General features: G+C 37.0%; 1 protein-coding gene across 9 annotated transcripts in view; it reads right to left on the bottom strand.

Annotated features, from left to right (window-relative positions):
* Nucleotides 1-2032: 2032 nt before the first annotated feature.
* The window catches only part of PPP6R3 (protein phosphatase 6 regulatory subunit 3), a 73204-nt gene continuing 56000 nt past the window's right edge, over nt 2033-19236 (bottom strand). For all 9 annotated transcript variants that reach the window (XM_081313947.1, XM_081313948.1, XM_081313951.1 and 6 more), the window contains 8 exons: nt 18471-18525; nt 16496-16626; nt 13359-13477; nt 12505-12652; nt 11527-11633; nt 10789-10939; nt 5765-5887; nt 2033-3488 (listed from right to left, as the gene is read on the bottom strand). In XM_081313947.1, coding sequence (XP_081170073.1) covers nt 3437-3488; nt 5765-5887; nt 10789-10939; nt 11527-11633; nt 12505-12652; nt 13359-13477; nt 16496-16626; nt 18471-18525 — 886 coding nt within the window. In that variant the 3' untranslated portion in view covers nt 2033-3436. The remainder of the gene's footprint in view (nt 3489-5764; nt 5888-10788; nt 10940-11526; nt 11634-12504; nt 12653-13358; nt 13478-16495; nt 16627-18470; nt 18526-19236) is intronic.

Raw genomic sequence — 19236 nt, 5'->3', positions numbered from 1 at the left:
TCTTTTGCCTCAAGGATGCATTTACTACTGCCCTAACCCAGTCTCCTGTCACCTTACTGGTGGCTTTCACCATCAGACTGGGTAGGACATAAAATATGCCTATTTTTGTATTCTGATTTCATATTCACATTGACTCTGTTCTAGGGCCGGAAGAAAACACATTGATTTCTGCCGTTCCCCCCCCCCCCACCTTCCCCTGGCTTATAGCCATGTGTTCCTTAAATATTGTGCTTCTTCTGATTTTGTAACAGCTTAACAGATCCGTTACAAAGGTCTTTTGGTACTGGCTCTGGATGCTACTTTACATTGCCAAATTCACCACCCTTCACATATGTCCAACACAGTTCCTTTTGTCTTGAGTCGACAGATCACTGTTACCCTTTATAATGTCTTTCTCAATGAGGGAGAAATTACTTTCTAGCTAGAGAACAATGTGTTTTTTTAGTCCTTAAGGTGGCTGATTTTCAATATTCCTCCTAATACCACTGAAACAACTGACTTGGACCCATTTCACCTTTTGGTTTTTCAAGCATATGACAAATTTTAGCAGCAACATCCTTTTTGTGATTCAAGACTAATTGAACATAACTTTTCTAGTTGTCTAAAATATCCTAAAATTTATTTGGTACTAGGGTCCTCTTAAGGCTATCTAGTTTCCACACAGCATTTCTCAAAATGGGCAGTGACAATTATTGGGCTTGGTTATGAGACTATCAATTAGAGTTGCACACTACACAGATCTCTGGATTTCTGAGAATTTGCTATTTATTAACAATATATTTTATTATTTAAAATTCATACCAGTGTTCCAATATTTGAGGGTTTGCCACAAAGAAGAGGGAGTCAACCTATTCTCCAAAGCACCAGAAGGCAGAAGAAGGAATGGAGGGAAACTAAACAAGGAGAGAAGCAACCTAGAACTAAGGAGAAATTTCCTGAATTAGAAAAATTAACCAATGGAACAGCTTGCCTTCAGAAGTTGTGGGTGCTCCATCACTGGGGGTTTTAAAGAAGAGAATGGACAGCCATTTGTCCAGAATGGTATAGGGTCTCCTGCTTACGCAGGGCATTGGACTAGAAGACCTTCAAAGTCCCTTCCAACTCTGTTAATCTGTTCTTAAATTTGTTTGCCACTGCTTGCTTCAAAGTGACTCTTTGGGCTGCTTACAAAATTAAATGTAGGATAAAGGTATGCTACATTTAGTAGGCAAATTATATTAGTTTGTACTTGTGCAATATAGTGTGTGAATTTAAGACAGCAGACCTTGAATGATTCTAAACAACTAATAATAATGGGACCTAATTTCTATTTGGAACTGGAGGCATCAGGACTTTGTAGGCTACGGGCGAGACTGAGTTGGAAAAGCATCTTGTAATATGGTTAATCATGTTCATATTATGCTAAAAAGCCCATGTGGATTTTGTACAGTCCTTAGGGCAGGGGTCAGCAACCTGAAACAGTGAAAGAGCCACTCGGAACCGGTTCCCTCACAAAAGGAAAAACTGGGAGCCGCAAAAAATGTGTGCACATGCGCGTACATGTGCGCATGCGCAGAACAGGGTTTGACTGAAGTGTGGAGCCATGGTGAGATATGCACCTACCCTGCATATTTGAATTGATTGGTTGAACATTTTTAGTCACGCTTTTTTTTTTTGGACTGCACATGGCAGAGGACTGGGAGCCGCAGGAGATGGTTTAAAGAGCCACATGCGGCTCCGGAGCCGCGGGTTGCAGACCTGTGCCTTAGGGTGAGCCTACCTGAAAATTATATTTACCAAATTTGAAGAGCAAACACCATGTATGGATAAATACATTGTCATGGTGAGATTGACAGTGTTTAAAGGTAGAAAGAAGCGACATACAGTAAATGCTGTTGATATAAATCACTTTTAGTTGATTTTCTCTTTTTGACTCCTCCAATTTATTTCATTATTTTTTTACCCTCTTTGTGTGGGTCACACAATTATGCATATTCTAATATCAAAATGATGGCCATGTACACACGCAGAAGTAATGAGAAAATAAAAGTACCAGTATACATTTGTCTTTATTTCTGTATGCAATGTAATATTAGGCACATAGCTTGGGACACTTTCTAAAATAAATCATTGGCCATTCTTTAGAGTATCCTTTTGGCTTTTAAATACTGGTCAGGAAAACATATGATGTAAAAATACATGAATAACTTCTTTTGAAAGGAAGAAAAGTGGATTTTGCACCTTAAAGTGCAAGAGGTGTTCTTTAACCCTTCCACCAAAGAATGTGGCAATATACATTATATTGCTTCTGTTTGAAAAGGCGGCTGGAATTTTATGACATAGAAAATTATAAATTACAATTAGTTTCCATAATCACTATATATATATACACAACCCAGTTATGAAAAAAAAACTGGTTTAAAACTTACAAATGAAATCTTCACACAGATCAAAACAGTGAAAATATAACAATTAACATGCTCAAGTGCCCAATTTGGATATTTAAAGACATTACATCTTTAAAACACGAACTTTAATTACAAGAGCAGCATGGGCATTTGTTATATTTATTTGATTTGTCAAAAGGATTACAGTGTTTTAAATATGAAGATTGTTTCAAAATGGATAATTTTGTAATGTGCTAAATTAAAATACATCTTGGTGAATGGGTTAAAAAAAAGGTGAGTCTTGTAAAAATACACAAGCCATGTGCACTTCAAAATATTCTAGTGTTTCACCTGTAAGGTATTGTTTCAAGCAAACAAGACTTAACAGAACATATGGCTTTACAGTAACATCAATCTGTAACTAAGTTGTAGTAATAAATACTTAAAATCTCTACCGATAGACTTACATTTTGATCTGGTTTAAACAATACAGAAAACAATTACCAGTTGAAAGCCTGCTGTAGTATGTCAAACACCAAAATTCTTTTTAAATCATTGTTTTAAATCTAAAGCAACCAAACATTTAAAGGGCATTGCATTTGAACAATTCTTTGCCAAAATGAAAGAAAGATAGACTTAAAAATGTTTTGGGTGAAAAATTATGAAAATTGCTACATACTTTGGTCACTAATTGTCAAATAGTATGCCTCAAATACATTAGATTTGTGTATTCACTTTTTTATATAAAACTATTCTTACAGCCATTTTTAACTATAGTATCATTACTAATGTTACTTGGGTGGCAAGTTCTTATTTCACAATCACCCATCATTTAGAACAATACAATATAAACATACGCAAAAATTTCTTGGTATTCTTCAATGTGCAATTTTTACACTTATGAATTTCTGTACAATGTCTCAAAATCTAGAATATAAATGTTGCTGGTCCTGATCACTTGTGAAATTAAATGCAGCAGTGACTGGCTCCAATAGGTTCTAGATGAAATCCTCAGAATTCATATCCTTGAAATCAGTTCATATTCTTCAGTTATCAGTCAATATCACATATCATACAGGGCCATTAACAGATGCCTCTGCTAGAATGGTTTGTTGATCAGCCCTAAGGAGATCAAAGAAGCATCAAATTGTTAGAAGAGCGCACAATGATTCTAAACACTGAAAAACACAGTTAATTAAATAGTTTTGGATTTTTTAAAATATGGAATAGGCTTATGGCACTGATATATTTGCAAAGTAAATTAAAGAATTCACATTACAATGAAGCTTTGCCTTGTGAATGTTCCCTGACTTCCCGGGAAATGACCTAAGACACATTGGAGATCATTACATGAAGCTTAGGCTTCAAATTTGGCCCTATAGATTGCTTATCATTCCCATAGAATATCAGCATTTTTACCTGATCCATTTTTGCCAAGACATATGAGTTCAGAAATTGGATGCTGCCAATCCTCTTTAAAAATAAAAAGTTGGAAAACAAGAACAAATTGGGAAAATTTGTTTCCTCAAAATGATGAGCTTTTGGCTACATATAATTCTGTCAGGTACTGCTGTATAACTCATGCAATGATAAATAAATAAAATATTTTAGCAATGACCTCACTGCATTTATATTGTTGGAGATGCAGTAAAATTATTTATATTTTTATTTTAATAAGGAGCAAATAGATATATTCTTGGAGATGTTAATTAGATGTTTATATTTTTCTGAAGTTTATCTGTATCACATAGGAGTTGTTTCATGTTTGTTTTTTTCAGTTTTAATATTTTTTAAAAAATTGAGCCCATTTCTGCAAGTTGGATGGCCGATTAACAATTAGACTGGATCCCCCATTCAACCACTCTTGGAATGAGATGAGATCAAGAGACTGTTTTCTAGATTCAAGTTTTTCTTTTGTCAGAATATTAATCACACTGGTTTGAATTTTGATCTGGAATGCAACCAACTTGTTTGGAGCACTTTTCCCCCCAGGTATATATACCCCTAACTCAGCAACATTAAGGAGCTTAGATATTTTTCATTCTCAGTTCAGATCACAAAGCTGGTTACTAATTCTAACTATAAATTCACCAAATTATAAAAGGATAGTAGAATATTAAATATATTATAATATCTGTACAGAGAAGGTTAACATTTACAACCCTCTGCAAGCTTTTATATACTGAAGAAGTGCTTTTCTAAAGCACTAGCAATTTACAAAAAAAATTTCAACGAAATTCACTATATTCTTTATTAAACAGAAACTACAATTAATTATGGGGATGAGAAAGCTATAACAGTCAAGTATTTTTAATGTTCCTAAAGTACAACCAATATTTAACACATGTTGCATTTCTAATTGCTAGAATAAACAAAATGAACATACTTATTGCTTATGATTGTAAGCTATGCTCTTAACTTTTAACATAAGAATGGAGTTTTGCCTTATCTGTGCATTTCCTATGCTTCCCAGAAGACATTACCTAAGCTGCTTTCGCCCATCTCCAAGATACATACTTAACATCAGATATAAATAAAAACAATGTAGCAATACATATAATTTCTCTGTTAAAAATTAGAAAAAAAACGAGTGTATCAGTAGCAAACTTACAACTGCTAGAGCAACCTCTTTTATTACATCTCAGACTCAAGAGGCTGTTGCAAATTGTTAGCACTTTGGACAGAAAATCTATGAAGGCAAGTTCAGAGTTCTAGTCCTGTAAGGAGATAATATTCTCCAATATGCCCAGAGGTCTCTTTGCAGCTTTCTACCATATGTGGACAAGCACACAGATAACAAGATGGTAAAACATAGCAACTTCTCAAACTCTGCTCAGTGCGCTAGAATCCTATAGCAGCAGTCCCTAACCATTCTGGCATCAGGGACCAGTTTCAGAAGAAAAACTGTCTTCCATGGACGTGTGTGTGTGTGTGTGTGTGTGTGTTTTGGTTTTGCACACAACCCTAGATCCTGCGCATGAGCAGATTAAGCTTTGCCTGTTTACCTGTTGCTTGCATGGCCTGATTTTCTAACAGGCTGCAAACTTGTACCAGCCTGGGGGTTGGGGACCCGTCTTATAGGATGCAGAATATCCAATAATTCCAGGAGTCTCCAATATAGTTGAGAGCAGGTTGCCATACATATTCATACTTTCATTTATCTGTATGGTTTTCCATAAAATATCTTTCTTTGAAAGGAAGATCTATAGAGCTGGGTCCACCTCATGACTACATGAACCCATATTTTCTTTTTTTTCCAAAAGTGTATAAGGGTGAAAGCGAAACCTATGTAGAGCCTATAGGTAAGGCATTCTAGGAGCAGGTTACAAGGCAGATTATAAACATTGCATATACATACACACATCACAATATAAAAATGACTTGGTAACAACAGGTACCTCTGCTCCAGGCTGCTGCAAGTGGGTTGCGGAGCTGCAGGACTTTCTTCTCCAGTATCTGCATTCTCTTCCCCCACATATTTACAAGAAGCATCTTGCGAGGTAGACAGTTTTCCTTCCTCACTAATAAATAAATAAAATTACAGCTTTTGTTTGTGCTTTGAATGTTTGTATTACCATGCAACAATGAAAGACTTGGGGGAAGGGATCCAGAGGTCACATGCAAACAGATTTTAGAAATATGATTGAAACATGGAAAACAAGCACAAGATTGTTGTTTCTGTTGACATTCATCACTCCCATCAGTTTATGTTTATTAAAAAGGAATTGGACAAGAAAAAAAATGCAGGACGGTGTAGTAAAAAAAGAGGAATAAAGAATGTAAATGGTGCCCAAAATGGAAAAACAAAAAACAAAAACACATGAATGATCCTTTACAGTACATACCGATAGGATTTCAACACTCTGAAGCCACAGTGAAGGGGAAGGGTGGAAAAAACAGAAAAGTAGTATAAAAAAGACTATCAAGGTTTTCCCACAAAAAAGAATGCTTGGATCAAGTCTATCTAGGATGCAACCAAAATACTAGTTGTATTGTTATCCAAATTCTTTAAACAAACTAGCAATTTCTACTGTTAAGAACAGTTGGGGCACATTTTTTAAAACCTAGCTTCTTTTTGGACACCTGTGGATTGATTTCACAATCTTAATATTCAGTAATCACAGGTCCTAACTGCAGACTGAAGGGGAATTATCCAACAATAGTTTACAACCAATCTGCTACCAGAAACCAGCCTCAATTTTCATGAAAGAGTATAAACTGTTTTGAGCTTTCCTGAATGAAGAAAAATGAAACATTTGAAAACCAGATGCTTAAATATGTGTCTTTTCCAGTATCCAAAGGGTGCAATTCATATACATCTGCACTATTCAATAAAAAGCACCCCAGGAAAACAAGAAGGAAGTAAGCCAACAACAATCCATGGGTTGAAAAATCTACATGAATAGTTTGCTTAAGCAATTATTGTTCATATTCACAAAACAAGTACACAAAACATTCAGCATTTGGATTACTTTATGCAGAAACAAAAGGACATCCTAAATTAATACAAATGAAAGAAAAGATGGGAGGATTTAGCAGTGGTATTTCATAGTGCACGAACTAGTCAATGCAGAAGAATTCCCTTTCCACTTCGTCTAGTAGCAGAGCGAATGCAAGCAAGCGGGGTTTTTTTGTTTTCGTTTTTTTTCCTATGTAGAAGAAAAATCACCCATCCAGATCTGGAGCGTGATGAAACTAGCAGAGTCAAATTATAAATCAAACAGGAACTGAACGGAAAAGGAACAACTGAGGAAAATGCCTTATCCCAACCAGTCTATTAAGTATAATAGTCTACTCGGAGGATGAATTATTTCAAAGAAATAATTTTTCTAGTCTTATATAGCAATGGCAAGGTTTAACCTAGGATGCTTTAAAAACAAAAAGTGTTTCTACCAAAAGCTTTGTTCTAAGGAAGGAGAAAAGAAAGAAAGCCACCGGGTTGATTACTTTTATATTAGCTACCCTGTTTTCATGAGAAGAGGAAAAGTTCAAAGAAAAACCAATCTTTCTTCATCAGCGAAAGCAAGTATCTAATGCTGGAAATATGAATTGTTGTGAGCCTCCTAAAGTCGTCGTATGAGATAGGAGGGCATATGTCCCATAAATAAATAAATAAGGGCAGAGGTCTAAGAATAATTTAGTCATTATAAAAGATTACCTACAGTTTTGAAATCTTTCCTGCTGATACATTTAGAATTTGAAATAATTTTCGTAACATGTCAAACATTTACTGTAATTTATGGCTGCAATCTGTTTGTGGTGGTTGGAGGGAAAAAATATGCTCCCTGCAAAACAGGTGAAAATGAACTTAAAATTTCAAACCTCTGGCTTGATCTAAGAGCTGGAATGGACACCTTCTGCACCCACCCACTCACTCTGAAAATAAAATCCTTTTACTTCTGTACCAGTACAAAAAGAAAATTCAGTTTCTTGATAATTTTGCGACAGATTCTCTTTGTAAAAATTGGAACATCCTTAATAATATTTGGCATTAGCCACTTCTGTATGTAAATTCTGATATTCAAAACAGAGGGGATCAAATCCAGATATAGAAATGGAGGCCGAAACTAAAGATCCTGTGAGACTGCAACACAACCATGAGCACAAAGTTATAGAGCCAGGCTCCTCAAATTCAGACTAGAACAAACAGAAAGAATCAGGTCCTCTGCCTAATATCTGATCCTCCAGTATGCTGGCAATCTGAAAAAATACATAGCAGCCAAAATGCCAGTCTCTGCGGGACTTCCAAGTAATCATTGAGAGCTCACAGTTTAATGAAGTTGCAAACACCCTAATTAAAAAACCAAAGGGGAGCTCAGTTACGAAAGCTGTAGTATTTAAGTTTCATTGCACCTCATCTAAGCTGACTCAGCTTCACAACGTGGCTGTTTAACCTGCATAAAAAGTACTATCCCACCCTCTGTTGCATTCTCATATCAAATATATACATACTAGTTATTAGCCTGGTTATTTTCTGTTTTAACATACTGTCCCTGTAAAATTCACCTGTAAGACGTACTTTGTTTTTTAACCAGACCTCACAGCAAAAACAAACAACAACAAAAGGCCCCAAGAATGTAAAAACAAATCTTGTCAAGCGGTTATTTACTTATAATTAAATAATACCAAGCCCAGGAATACGGTTTGAGTACCAAACTTATTTGAATTTAATTCTATTTAAATGTGCATTTCTGATTACCCTGCCCCAGATTTTCTGTATTTCAGCTATACTATGTACTATACTATAATTCATTATCATTGTTAAATAATTTAAAGACGTTTTTGCTACATTACTTCAAATCCGCATGAGCTACGCCAGCTGACAGCTTGCTTCTGATTCAATTGGAGGTGTGGGTCATTACCTTTAAAGCCCTACATGGCATGGGTCCAGGGTATCTGAGGAGCGGTCTCTCCCCAATCGGACAAGCCTGCCCCAGTCGTGCCTGTGGAAGAGGCCTGCTATGGATCCCATCTCTGTGGAACAATCCACTACCAGAAGTGAGAACTACCCCCTCCCTTTTGGTCTTCTGGAAGGGTATCAAAATCTGGCTCTGCCGCTTGACCTGGGGCTCGGAGAGGGGGAAACTCACTGCTGAAGGCGGCTGATGGAGTAAGATCTCAACTGCCTCCCATCCATATCTTGGCTCTTGTAGGTGTGGTTCTAGTGAAGTTTTTAATAATATTTTAATGTTGGTTTGTTTTAGTATTTTAATTTTTTAACTATTTTTCATTTGTTTCATAATTTGTAAGCCACCCAGTCACCTTGTAGGGGAGATGGGCGGGGAAGGAAAGAAGGAGAGAGAAAGAAAAAAGAAAGGAAGGAAGGAAGGAAGCTAGATATATATTTATTTTTATATTTATATTTATATTATTTATATTTATTTTTATATTTATATTTATCTAGCCATCCATTTTACATCAAACTCTGGGTAGCTAACAATTAAAACGTACGACATATATCAATTAAAACCTAAACATTAAAAACCTGGCACCAAAGTTAAGTTTCCAACATTCACGTGAAATCCTCCAATCTTCCTCCAATGAAGGATTTAACGTGTACATAAAAAATTATTTCTGTAAACAGCAGATTCTAGGAAGGAGATTCCATCCTCTACAACTAGCCTTCCCTAGCAGTCAACAACCCTCACTCTTACCCATATAGACGCAAGACTGACGCATGGCCACCACGTCATGTGCAACGTAGTGATGCCATCCACAGCACAGATAGTGGTAGAAAGTAGAGTGTTAGAGAACAATCCACATCCGTGATACAAAAGCACAGGAACACGGTCATTTCAGGGATGGGCTGAAGTAAAACCTTAAAGGTGAAGCCTTTTGCTATAGGCTTTCTACTATCGTTGCCGTCTTGGTCTCAACTACTATGCCTCTGCAGCAGGAAGAGGAGGCATCTGGCACTTTCACCTATCAACACCTATTGGAGGATGACATGAAGATTACCTGCAACACACTCCCTATTCCTTTCATGCTACAATAACAACAATCAGTTAGGGACTAAGCATAACTACAGGCATAGTGAAGGCCAATTGCCCAGATCACTTTGAAACAGGATGAGTGGCAAATAAATTTCATAAAGAAATAAATAAAAGTGGGTGGAGGTTATATATTTTCTCAGCCTTTCGGGTAACACTGTTTCCTTAGTATACAGGGAAACCTACAAGGGTGGTTTCTTTGGATTGTGTGTATTCACTTCTTTTTCATTCCAGACTATTTTTGTCATTTTTGCCATCTTCTAGTCTTCATTTTTTCCTTGTTTTGAACATTTTCACTTGTGAACCACCCAGAATTAGAAATTAGATGGCATATAAATAATAAGAAGACATGGACAAAAAAAAGAGCATGCTAATATTCAGGTCAGAACTTTTGACTAAAAAGGTGAACTGAAGAGCACATGAAACTTACTAAATTTATAAAACTATCTCAAAGCTGTATGCAATGAAATTTCATTTTATTATATGTTGATTAGTGTACATTCAAAGTGACAATGAAGTTATTATTCTATTCTATTCTGTTCTGTTCTATATAAAGTACAAGCTGAGAAAAAAAGGGTCTTGTTGCTATGGCTATTGCATCATCCCCATGGCATCAATTATTTTCAATAATTCGTAACTAGGTTAGAAAATTATCTTGAAAGCACAGAAAAGACTTCAGAGGCTAGTACATCAGAAAAAATAGCAACTATGAAGTTAAAATTAAAAACCTGACCAACAATACTCAATGAAAATACCTCATCTGATTGAACTTTAGCACTCACAATAAAACCATATTTAAATCCCAGTTTCACAGAAAGCTTGTGTCAAATGGTTATGTTTTAAATGGTTTGAGAATGCAACACTAGGCTGCCTTTTAATATGATTAATGAAGATTCCTTAAACTTGCAGGGCAGCAAAGTTTAATGCCTCACCTTTTGAAGACAGCAGTTTCAGTTTTAGCGTCCACAGTAAGGCTAAGAGTCTCCTTCATGCTGCCATTCATGACTGTTTCAGTCACTTTATCTGCATTTTCCGTATCGTCTTCTCCATCAGAACCAGCTTCCATTGCAATACTTCCTACATCTGAAAAAGGAATTTGAAACCGTGAAAGTGGACAATTACTTTTTATATTTCAGTATCTGTATTACTCTTCTATTCCCGTGCTGAGCTGTATAGAAGTGTCGGCAATAAACGAAATAAAATTTTATATATGTAACTAATTGGTGAACTGTTACTGAGAGCTTACTGTCGCGGTGGCAACTCTGGATGACAAGTTAAGCATGGGGAGAAGGGAAGCATAAATATTTAATAAAAAAAATAATAATAATAAATTCCATTTAAAGCATCAACAAAAACCCAACAACAATTAACGATGAGTCTTCAGAAACCACGTCAGAGAAACGAAACAGTCGCGGAAACTACAGACCCTGCTAAATCATTGTAAATTCTCTAATATTTCCTTTTCACTTTCTACCAAACTGGGCTCAGAAATCATCTCTGCCCAGGCTGTGCCGATGGAGCCACGGTTTCATAAAAGAGGGCAGGCTTAGGAGTATAGCAGACACAACTCCAGAGAAGCACCGATTCCAACGTCCTGTAAAACGGCATTCTCTTATCAGTGGAATATGCTAACCACACCTTTATTAATGAGAATAATTCAGAGTTCTTACTTTCTGGCTGGGTCACGAGGGCAACTACATTTGCATTCAGAGGATCCACGGGTTCAGTGTTGGTTTCCATCTCCACAGGTGAATTACTTCTCAAAGAATCTTTTGAACTTTAAAAACAAAGTGAAATAAATTGATGGATCACATTTCCAATTATTTTCTGCAAGGGGTACGCAGGATAGACTTCAGTTGGTCACTTCTGTATGATAATGCTAACTATTTGGAAATGGATTCTAGAGCACACTTGTGCTTATGGGTAACTGGGCAGCAAATAAAGGTAATCTAAATATCAATTAGCATTTGGACCTTATAGAAGTTTGCATAAATCCTGAAAGCTGAACTATCTTTTCTTTGAACCCTCACCTTTGATTAGGACATGAAAGAAAAACAGATGGCTATTCAGCTATTACTTTTTTAATCCAGGAAACAAAAATATAATGTTCAACAGAATGAGATGCAGAAAAAAGGAGGATAATGGTTGGGAGAAGAGGATAGAAAGAAAATGAAGATTAGAAGCACTTCTTGAAGTGCCAGGGAAGAAAATGTGAGTGCTACTTCTTTTACCCTACTAACCAAGATTTTCTATACAAAAATGAATTTGTAACAAAGTAAATGGGTCAGTGAGGTTTTTATTTTTAGAGACTGAGATTTTTCTCAGTAAAATAGTTTTTTTGTAGGAAAAATTGATACTACAATTCTGCATTCTGATGAATTTCTGCAATGTGGTTTCCATATAAGTCACAAAATGCTGACTTGCAGCTCAAATGACGCCAACCATTTTTTCCTCAAATTGCACCATCACAGATATTTTTCAACTAAACGTGTGAATCTATTACTACAGATGCATTTTACAAGGTGCTAAAGCAAACTAACGAGCTAATCATTTCAAATATAAAATATGTGAAAACAAAACATACATTTTTTTCCTTGTTTTTCTTTAATTTCATTTGTAGGTTTTGCAGAAAGACAAAACTTTCCTACCTTACGGTGAAATCTGAAAAGGAAGCCCAACCAGTTTCTTTTGCCGGCATTGGTTCCTCTGTGCTCCACACATCAGACCCAACAGAATCCAGATTAGTGCCATGTGTGGTTTCCATAGGAACATCAAAGTTAGCTGACCAGTTAGGTGCTGAAAATTGTTTAACATTAAAAATATATCAGTTCCTAATACTAAGTCTATAGCAAGGCAGCTTGTTTAAGTTTTTAAAAAGTCAGAGGAAGAATTTGCCAACTGTATTACTTTTATGAATATTGAGAAGAATTAGAACCATTTACCCTAGTCTACCATTAACATATTTAAGCAACTCCTCAAAAATTAACTGTAATTTTAGAATATGCACACCTCCATATATCCCTTTACATTTTATGCATGTTCAATTGTAATAGAAACTGTCTACAGGTTGTCTTTCACTACACACAACCACCTACTACAAGCCAAAAATACCAAGAGAGGAAGGAGTGGTGCCCATGTTCCTAATCCCTCTGTACATCCATATATTGTCCTTGCATTGCGATGTGTTAAATGTTGAGAGCTTGGTCCATCTTGGTCCAAATGAGGCAGCAACAACCACAGACAGAAACAATGTAAAATAATTTCCTTTTATTTTTATGGCGTTGACCTGAGGTGTACTACCAATCAGATGAACCAAGTGCAGACGCTACGTTAATTATAACACTATTACATATTTTTAAAAGTAAAAATAATTTTAAAATGTTAAGAAGGCCAAAGGCTTCCACTTTTTTTTAACAAATGAAAAAATGCCAGTAAGGACCGTCCAATTCCTACACTTGTATCTGAAAAATGCATGAGAAACTGTGCGGTAAAAGCTACTTACTTTCATTCAAATCTACTTCCATCTTGTCTTCTGTATTGGTGCTTGATTCAAACAGGTCTTGCTTCGTTCCGTCCTCTTCTTCAGAATCTGTACTCTCTTCGCTGTCTGTGCTGCCTGAACTTTTATTTTAAAGAAAGAGACACAAAACATGAATTTCCTCCCCTAAGATTTTCCTCACTTGTTATGTAACCATTTTTAAAGATTAATTAAAAACTTTGGAGGATTAAGAATAGGCGAGGAGGTTTGACTGACTCCTCCCCCTCGTTCATTAAACATTATGGTTGAACGTCCACTGATTTTAACCACCATTCAATAGTAAGTTTTCAGAAAATGTTTTACACAGTGCTTTGCGCTCCCACAAGCAGAGAGATTCTCTGCTACGCATTAAAAATACTCAGCCTTTTTCAGGCTTCAGCATGAGCCTACAGGTGTCGCTGTTTCAAGAGTCACACTGATAAACCTTAACAGCTGACTCTGAAAACAATTACAGTGTATTTAAACAGCACAGTGAAGCTAGACATTAATATCAGGCAAGTTTCAAAGGAATCATACAGAGGAATGTGGACTCTTGAAAAAACCACTAAGTCCTGGAATGAAAAATGTAGTTATTTAACCATTTCAGCCAGGCATTTAGTCAAGAAATTCTGGGTAGAGTATGTAAATAAAATATAACTAAACTATATGAACTGATTAAAAAAAACTGGGTCGAGCCTTTAAAATTACATTAGCGACCTATCCAACAAACCATATCATGCCACAGTCCAAGAGCCAGGTCTCCACAGCCTTCTGAAAGGCTCATGAGGCAGTGCTGGTACTGTTTCATAAGGCCAATGTCCCAACAGAGAGGTTACACTTTCTGACCTACCGGGTGACGCTGCTTCACTGATGGGGGGGGGGGGGCATGCATGCTTGCTGTCAGAACTAATGGAAGAGGCAAAAACAATTTGGATAGGTAGTCCACAGGTCTTCTGACTCATGCCATGCAGGGCTTTAATGTGACAACCAGCACCTTGAAATTGCACCTGAAGACCACCTTGGAGCCAGCGTACCTCATGTAACTGAGAAGGAATTTATAGCTTCCTTGACTCTACTACTGAACATCCTTTTTTTTACTAGATAGGATAAGCTGTGAGTGGGAAAGCTCAACAAAGTAGGCGGCTGACTGAAGTCTTCTTTGTATTAATTTTAAAAGTGATCACCAAAAAAACCTGATCAGACACCATCCTAAATATCTTGACAGATGGAATTAAATTAATGAATTTAAAGTATGTACAGTCATGGCCGAAATTGTTGGCACCCCAGAAATTTTCCAGAAAATCAAGTATTTCTCACAGAAAAGTATTGCAGGAACACATGTTTTGCTATACACAGGTTTATTCCTTTTGTGTGTATTGGAACACAACAAAAAAGGGAGGAAAAAAAGCAAATTGGACATAATGTCAAACAAAACTCCAAAAATAGGCTGGACAAAATTATTGGCACCCTTTCAAAATTGTGGCTAAACAAGATTTTTTCAACCATGTGATGCTCCTTTAAACTCACCTGGTGCAAGTAACAGGTGTGGGCAATATAAAAATCACACCTGAAAGCAGATAAAAAGGAGAGAAGTTCACTTAGTCTTTGCATTGTGTGTCTGTGTATGCCACGCTAAGCATGGACAACAGAAAGAGGAGAAGAGAACTGTCTGAGGACTTGAGAACCAAAATTGTGGACAAATATCAACAATCTCAAGGTTACAAGTCCATCTCCAGAGATCTAGATTTGCCTTTGTCCACAGTGCACAACATTAACAAGAAGTTTGCAACCCATGGCACTGTAGCTAATCTCCCTGGTCGTGGATGGAAGAGAAAAATTGATGAAAGGTTGCAACGCAGGATAGTCCGGATGGTGGATAAGCAGCCCCAAACAAGTTCCAAAGGAATGCAAGCTGTCCTGCAGGCTCAGGGAGAATCAGTGTCAGCGCAAACTATCCGTTGACATTTAAATGAAATGAAACGCTATGGCAGGAGACCCAGGAGGACCCCACTGCTGACACACAGACATAAAAAAGCAAGATTACAGTTTGCCAAAATGTACTTGAGTAAGCCAAAATCCTTCTGGGAAAACGTCTTGTGGACAGATGAGACCAAGATAGAACTTTTTGGTAAAGCACATCATTCTACTGTTTACCGAAAACGAAATGAGGCCTACAAAGAAAAGAACACAGTACCTACAGTGAAATATGGTGGAGGTTCAATGATGTTTTGGGGGTGTTTTGCTGCCTCTGGCACTGGGTGCCTTGAATGTGTGCAGGGCATCATGAAATCTGAGGATTACCAAAGGATTTTGGGTCGCACTGTAGAGCCCAGTGTCAGAAAGCTGGGTTTGCGTCCGAGATCTTGGGTCTTCCAGCAGGACAATGACCCCAAACATACATCAAAAAGCACTCAGAAATGGATGGCAAGAAAGCGCTGGAGAGTTCTGAAGTGGCCAGCAATGAGTCCAGATCTGAATCCCACTGAACACCTATGGAGAGATCTTAAAATTGCTGTTGGGAAAAGGCGCCCTTCCAATAAGAGAGACCTGGAGCAGTTTGCAAAGGAAGAGTGGTCCAAAATTCCGGGTGAGAGGTGTAAGAAGCTTATTGATGGTTATAGGAAGCAACTGATTTCAGTTATTTTTTCCAAAGGGTGTGCAACCAAATATTAAGTTAAGGGTGCCAATAATTTTGTCCAGCCCATTTTTGGAGTTTTGTTTGACATTATGTCCAATTTGCTTTTTTCCCCTCCCTTTTTTTGTTGTGTTCCAATACACACAAAGGGAATAAACCTGTGTATAGCAAAACATGTGTTTCTGGAATACTTTTCTGTGAGAAATACTTGATTTTCTGGAAAAATTTCTGGGGTGCCAACAATTTCGGCCATGACTGTAAGTCCCATGCCACAATAAGCTACAAAGGGTTCTGTTTTCTGCTGTTGTATTTCAGAAGGCCTCCTAACCACTCAGAAAAGGTTCACTGGGCGATATAACAAGGATGCAGTGCTGAAGGTCAAAATTTGCTTTGTCACCTACATTTCTGCCAGAGTAGATTCAGTAATGGGTCATGACTAGCTACACCAACAACAAAATAGAATTTCCTGCTACGGTATTAAGATTACCTGGATCTTCTCTGAGATTCTGGAGTAAAAGCAATATGCTTCTCTTCCCAGATATCTTCTTCATCAGAGCCACCATCATCAAACTGCTGTATTCTCTCCTTGCAGCATGCTTCAAACAAAGCAATGTTGCCCTGAACATATTTGGGAACATATGAAAAAGAGCACTATTAATAAATACTTTTTCATTTATCATGCACAATCTGTTGTGCAATGTTGGATGAAATAGACATCCTAAGCATGGACTATCACTCCACTTTATTTTGTGGTCCTAGAACAAGAAATGTAGGTGTGAGGAACTTGATTTGATTTCTCACTGCTCCCTTTGATGGAGCAGTGAAAAATCATGTGGGAACACTCAAAATAATTCAATGGAAAATTTCAGTCAGTTTTACTCTGTGTTCTGCACACTTTCCTCCCCTTTCAGGCATAACATACTCACAGTGAATCACCAAGTACAATTAATTTTGACCGAAGTGATTCTACACTATCTTGTGCTTAATTCAATACTTATACATTCTCAACCTATGACTACAATTGAGCCCAAAACTTACGTTGCTAAGTGAGAAATTTGTTAAGTGAGTTTTGCCCCATTTTATGACTTTTCTTGCCACATTTGTTAACCGAATCACTGCAGTTATTAAATTAGTGACACAGTTGTTAAGTGAACCTGGTTTCCCGACTGAGTTTGCTTGTCAGACGGTCACAAAAGGTGATCACATGACCCCGGAACACTGCAACCGTCATAGGTCTGAGTCAGCTGTCAAGCATTCGAATATAAGTCACATAATCATGGGGATGTCACACAAGTCATAAGTGTGAAAAATGGTCAGAGGTCACATTTTTCAGTGCCGCTGTAACTTCGAATGGTCACTAAATGAAAGGTTGTAAGTCAAGGACTACCTGTACCTAAAAAATACAGCAAGAGATCAGGAAAACCAGGGCTTCCTTTTCCTCAGTTCTAAGCTTAAAAATAAATTCCGTAACAGTGATCATTCTTAAAATTGAATTTTGCTTCCGAGATGCTCTGAATACTGTGGAAACCTAATCTTGAAACTAGTGTGTGTGTGTCAAAGATAATGCTAAAGTACAGCTGGGTACAGGAAACCTTTTGAACCACTTTAAAATAATGCGGCAGCAAGGATCACTGGAATCAGTGACAGTTCAACATGTATGCATGAGTGAAGGGCACCTGCCTTATTTACTAAAGGGAAGCAGAATACTTAACCAAGGGAAATAGAATTATGCACACACATTGAGTTGAATCTATTCCTATGTGATCACCAGGATACCAATATCCACCCAGCAGAATTCATTCCTTCATCCCATGGAAGCCTGCTTTATATAAAACTATGACCAAAATGTGTCGTGTCCCTCCTTCTCAGATTAGTAAAACTTAATAAGAGAAAGAGAAGGGGGGGGGGGGAAATGACATGAAAATAAGAATGTAAGAATTCCAGGTTCTCCTGCTCTTTGTTAGGCTATTTGCATGTAAGGGAGCAAAGGTCTATCCCCTTTTGAGAAAACAGGTCAGCCTGAAAACTGTGAAGGTATTAAGTCTTCTTATTGATATAAAAAATGTTCTTTACTCCAGGCTGGGGATCTTGTTCCCACCCATATTTTGGAAAGATATGGATTGATTTCAGGAAAAAGGAAATAAAATGTAAGGAAAGAGAAGTTCCTTTCAGCCTTCCAAGGTCAGTAAAATGAGGACCCAGATTGTTGGGGGCAATATGCTGACTCTGTTAAACCACTTAAAGAGGGCTATAAAGCACTATATCAATCTATGTGCTATTGCTATACATAAGAAAATGTTTCCTCTAATTATTCCTTCTGTAAAGCTTGCAGCAGTACAGTTTCTATTGTTAAAATTATGCTCTTTTACAGTACACCAGCAGGCTGTGGAGCAGGCTAGTTCTCATTCAGAGATGTGTACTCATTTTCATTTGTATTGAGCAGAAAACTGAAAAATACTTACACTTTCATTTGTATTGAGGGTAAAATTGATGTCTGATACACGATCAAAAGAAACACTGTGAACAAAGTACAAATTTAGGCAGTACAACAATAAAGAAGTATCATTTTATAGGATATCCTGAAGTACTTCATTTAATAACTTTACATATCTTAAAAAAACTCTTGAAATACTCTATCCTAGTACAAAATGTTAAGCCTTTTGACACAGCCCATATAAACTACTTGAGAAAATGAATCTTGAACCTTTTTCTCAGACCATGATAAACCTCATACCTAACACTGCTTCTTCCTTTATCAAGAAGAATATCTCAAGGCCTTTTCACGTTATTAAAAAAAACATTTTTACCTCGGGGGGGTGTAATATGAAGCAATCAGGTTTAAAAACTATGCATCACTAAAGATGCAAGGCATCACAGCTTGCACATATGATCAACACAGTTAATGGAGCTTGCAATGGATTCAGCTATGTGCCTGTTAGTAACTATAATATGTGAAGCTACTCTATATTACATCTTCAAAGATGAACGGGCGGCTTGATTGCTAACATATTAAGCTAAAAGCTCTTTAAACAAGCTCAAGTAGGACAAGGATTAAACTCACTTGTCTCAATGACAGGCATCACTTCTAGCAGTAGTATTCACTTCAATAATGTGATAATATGGACACTCTTGGATAATTCTATGGGAAGGGAAATGAAATAATCTATGTTGCTACCAAACTACTTCTGGAAGTCAGCAGAAAAACAATTTTAGGTCTACCATTCGAAG

This window comes from Vipera berus, assembly GCF_964194415.1.
Source record: "Vipera berus genome assembly, chromosome: 1".
NCBI classification, from domain to species: Eukaryota; Metazoa; Chordata; class Lepidosauria; order Squamata; family Viperidae; genus Vipera; species Vipera berus.
Note: the sequence above shows the minus strand (reverse complement) of the source record. Positions and strands in the feature narration are given on the sequence as shown.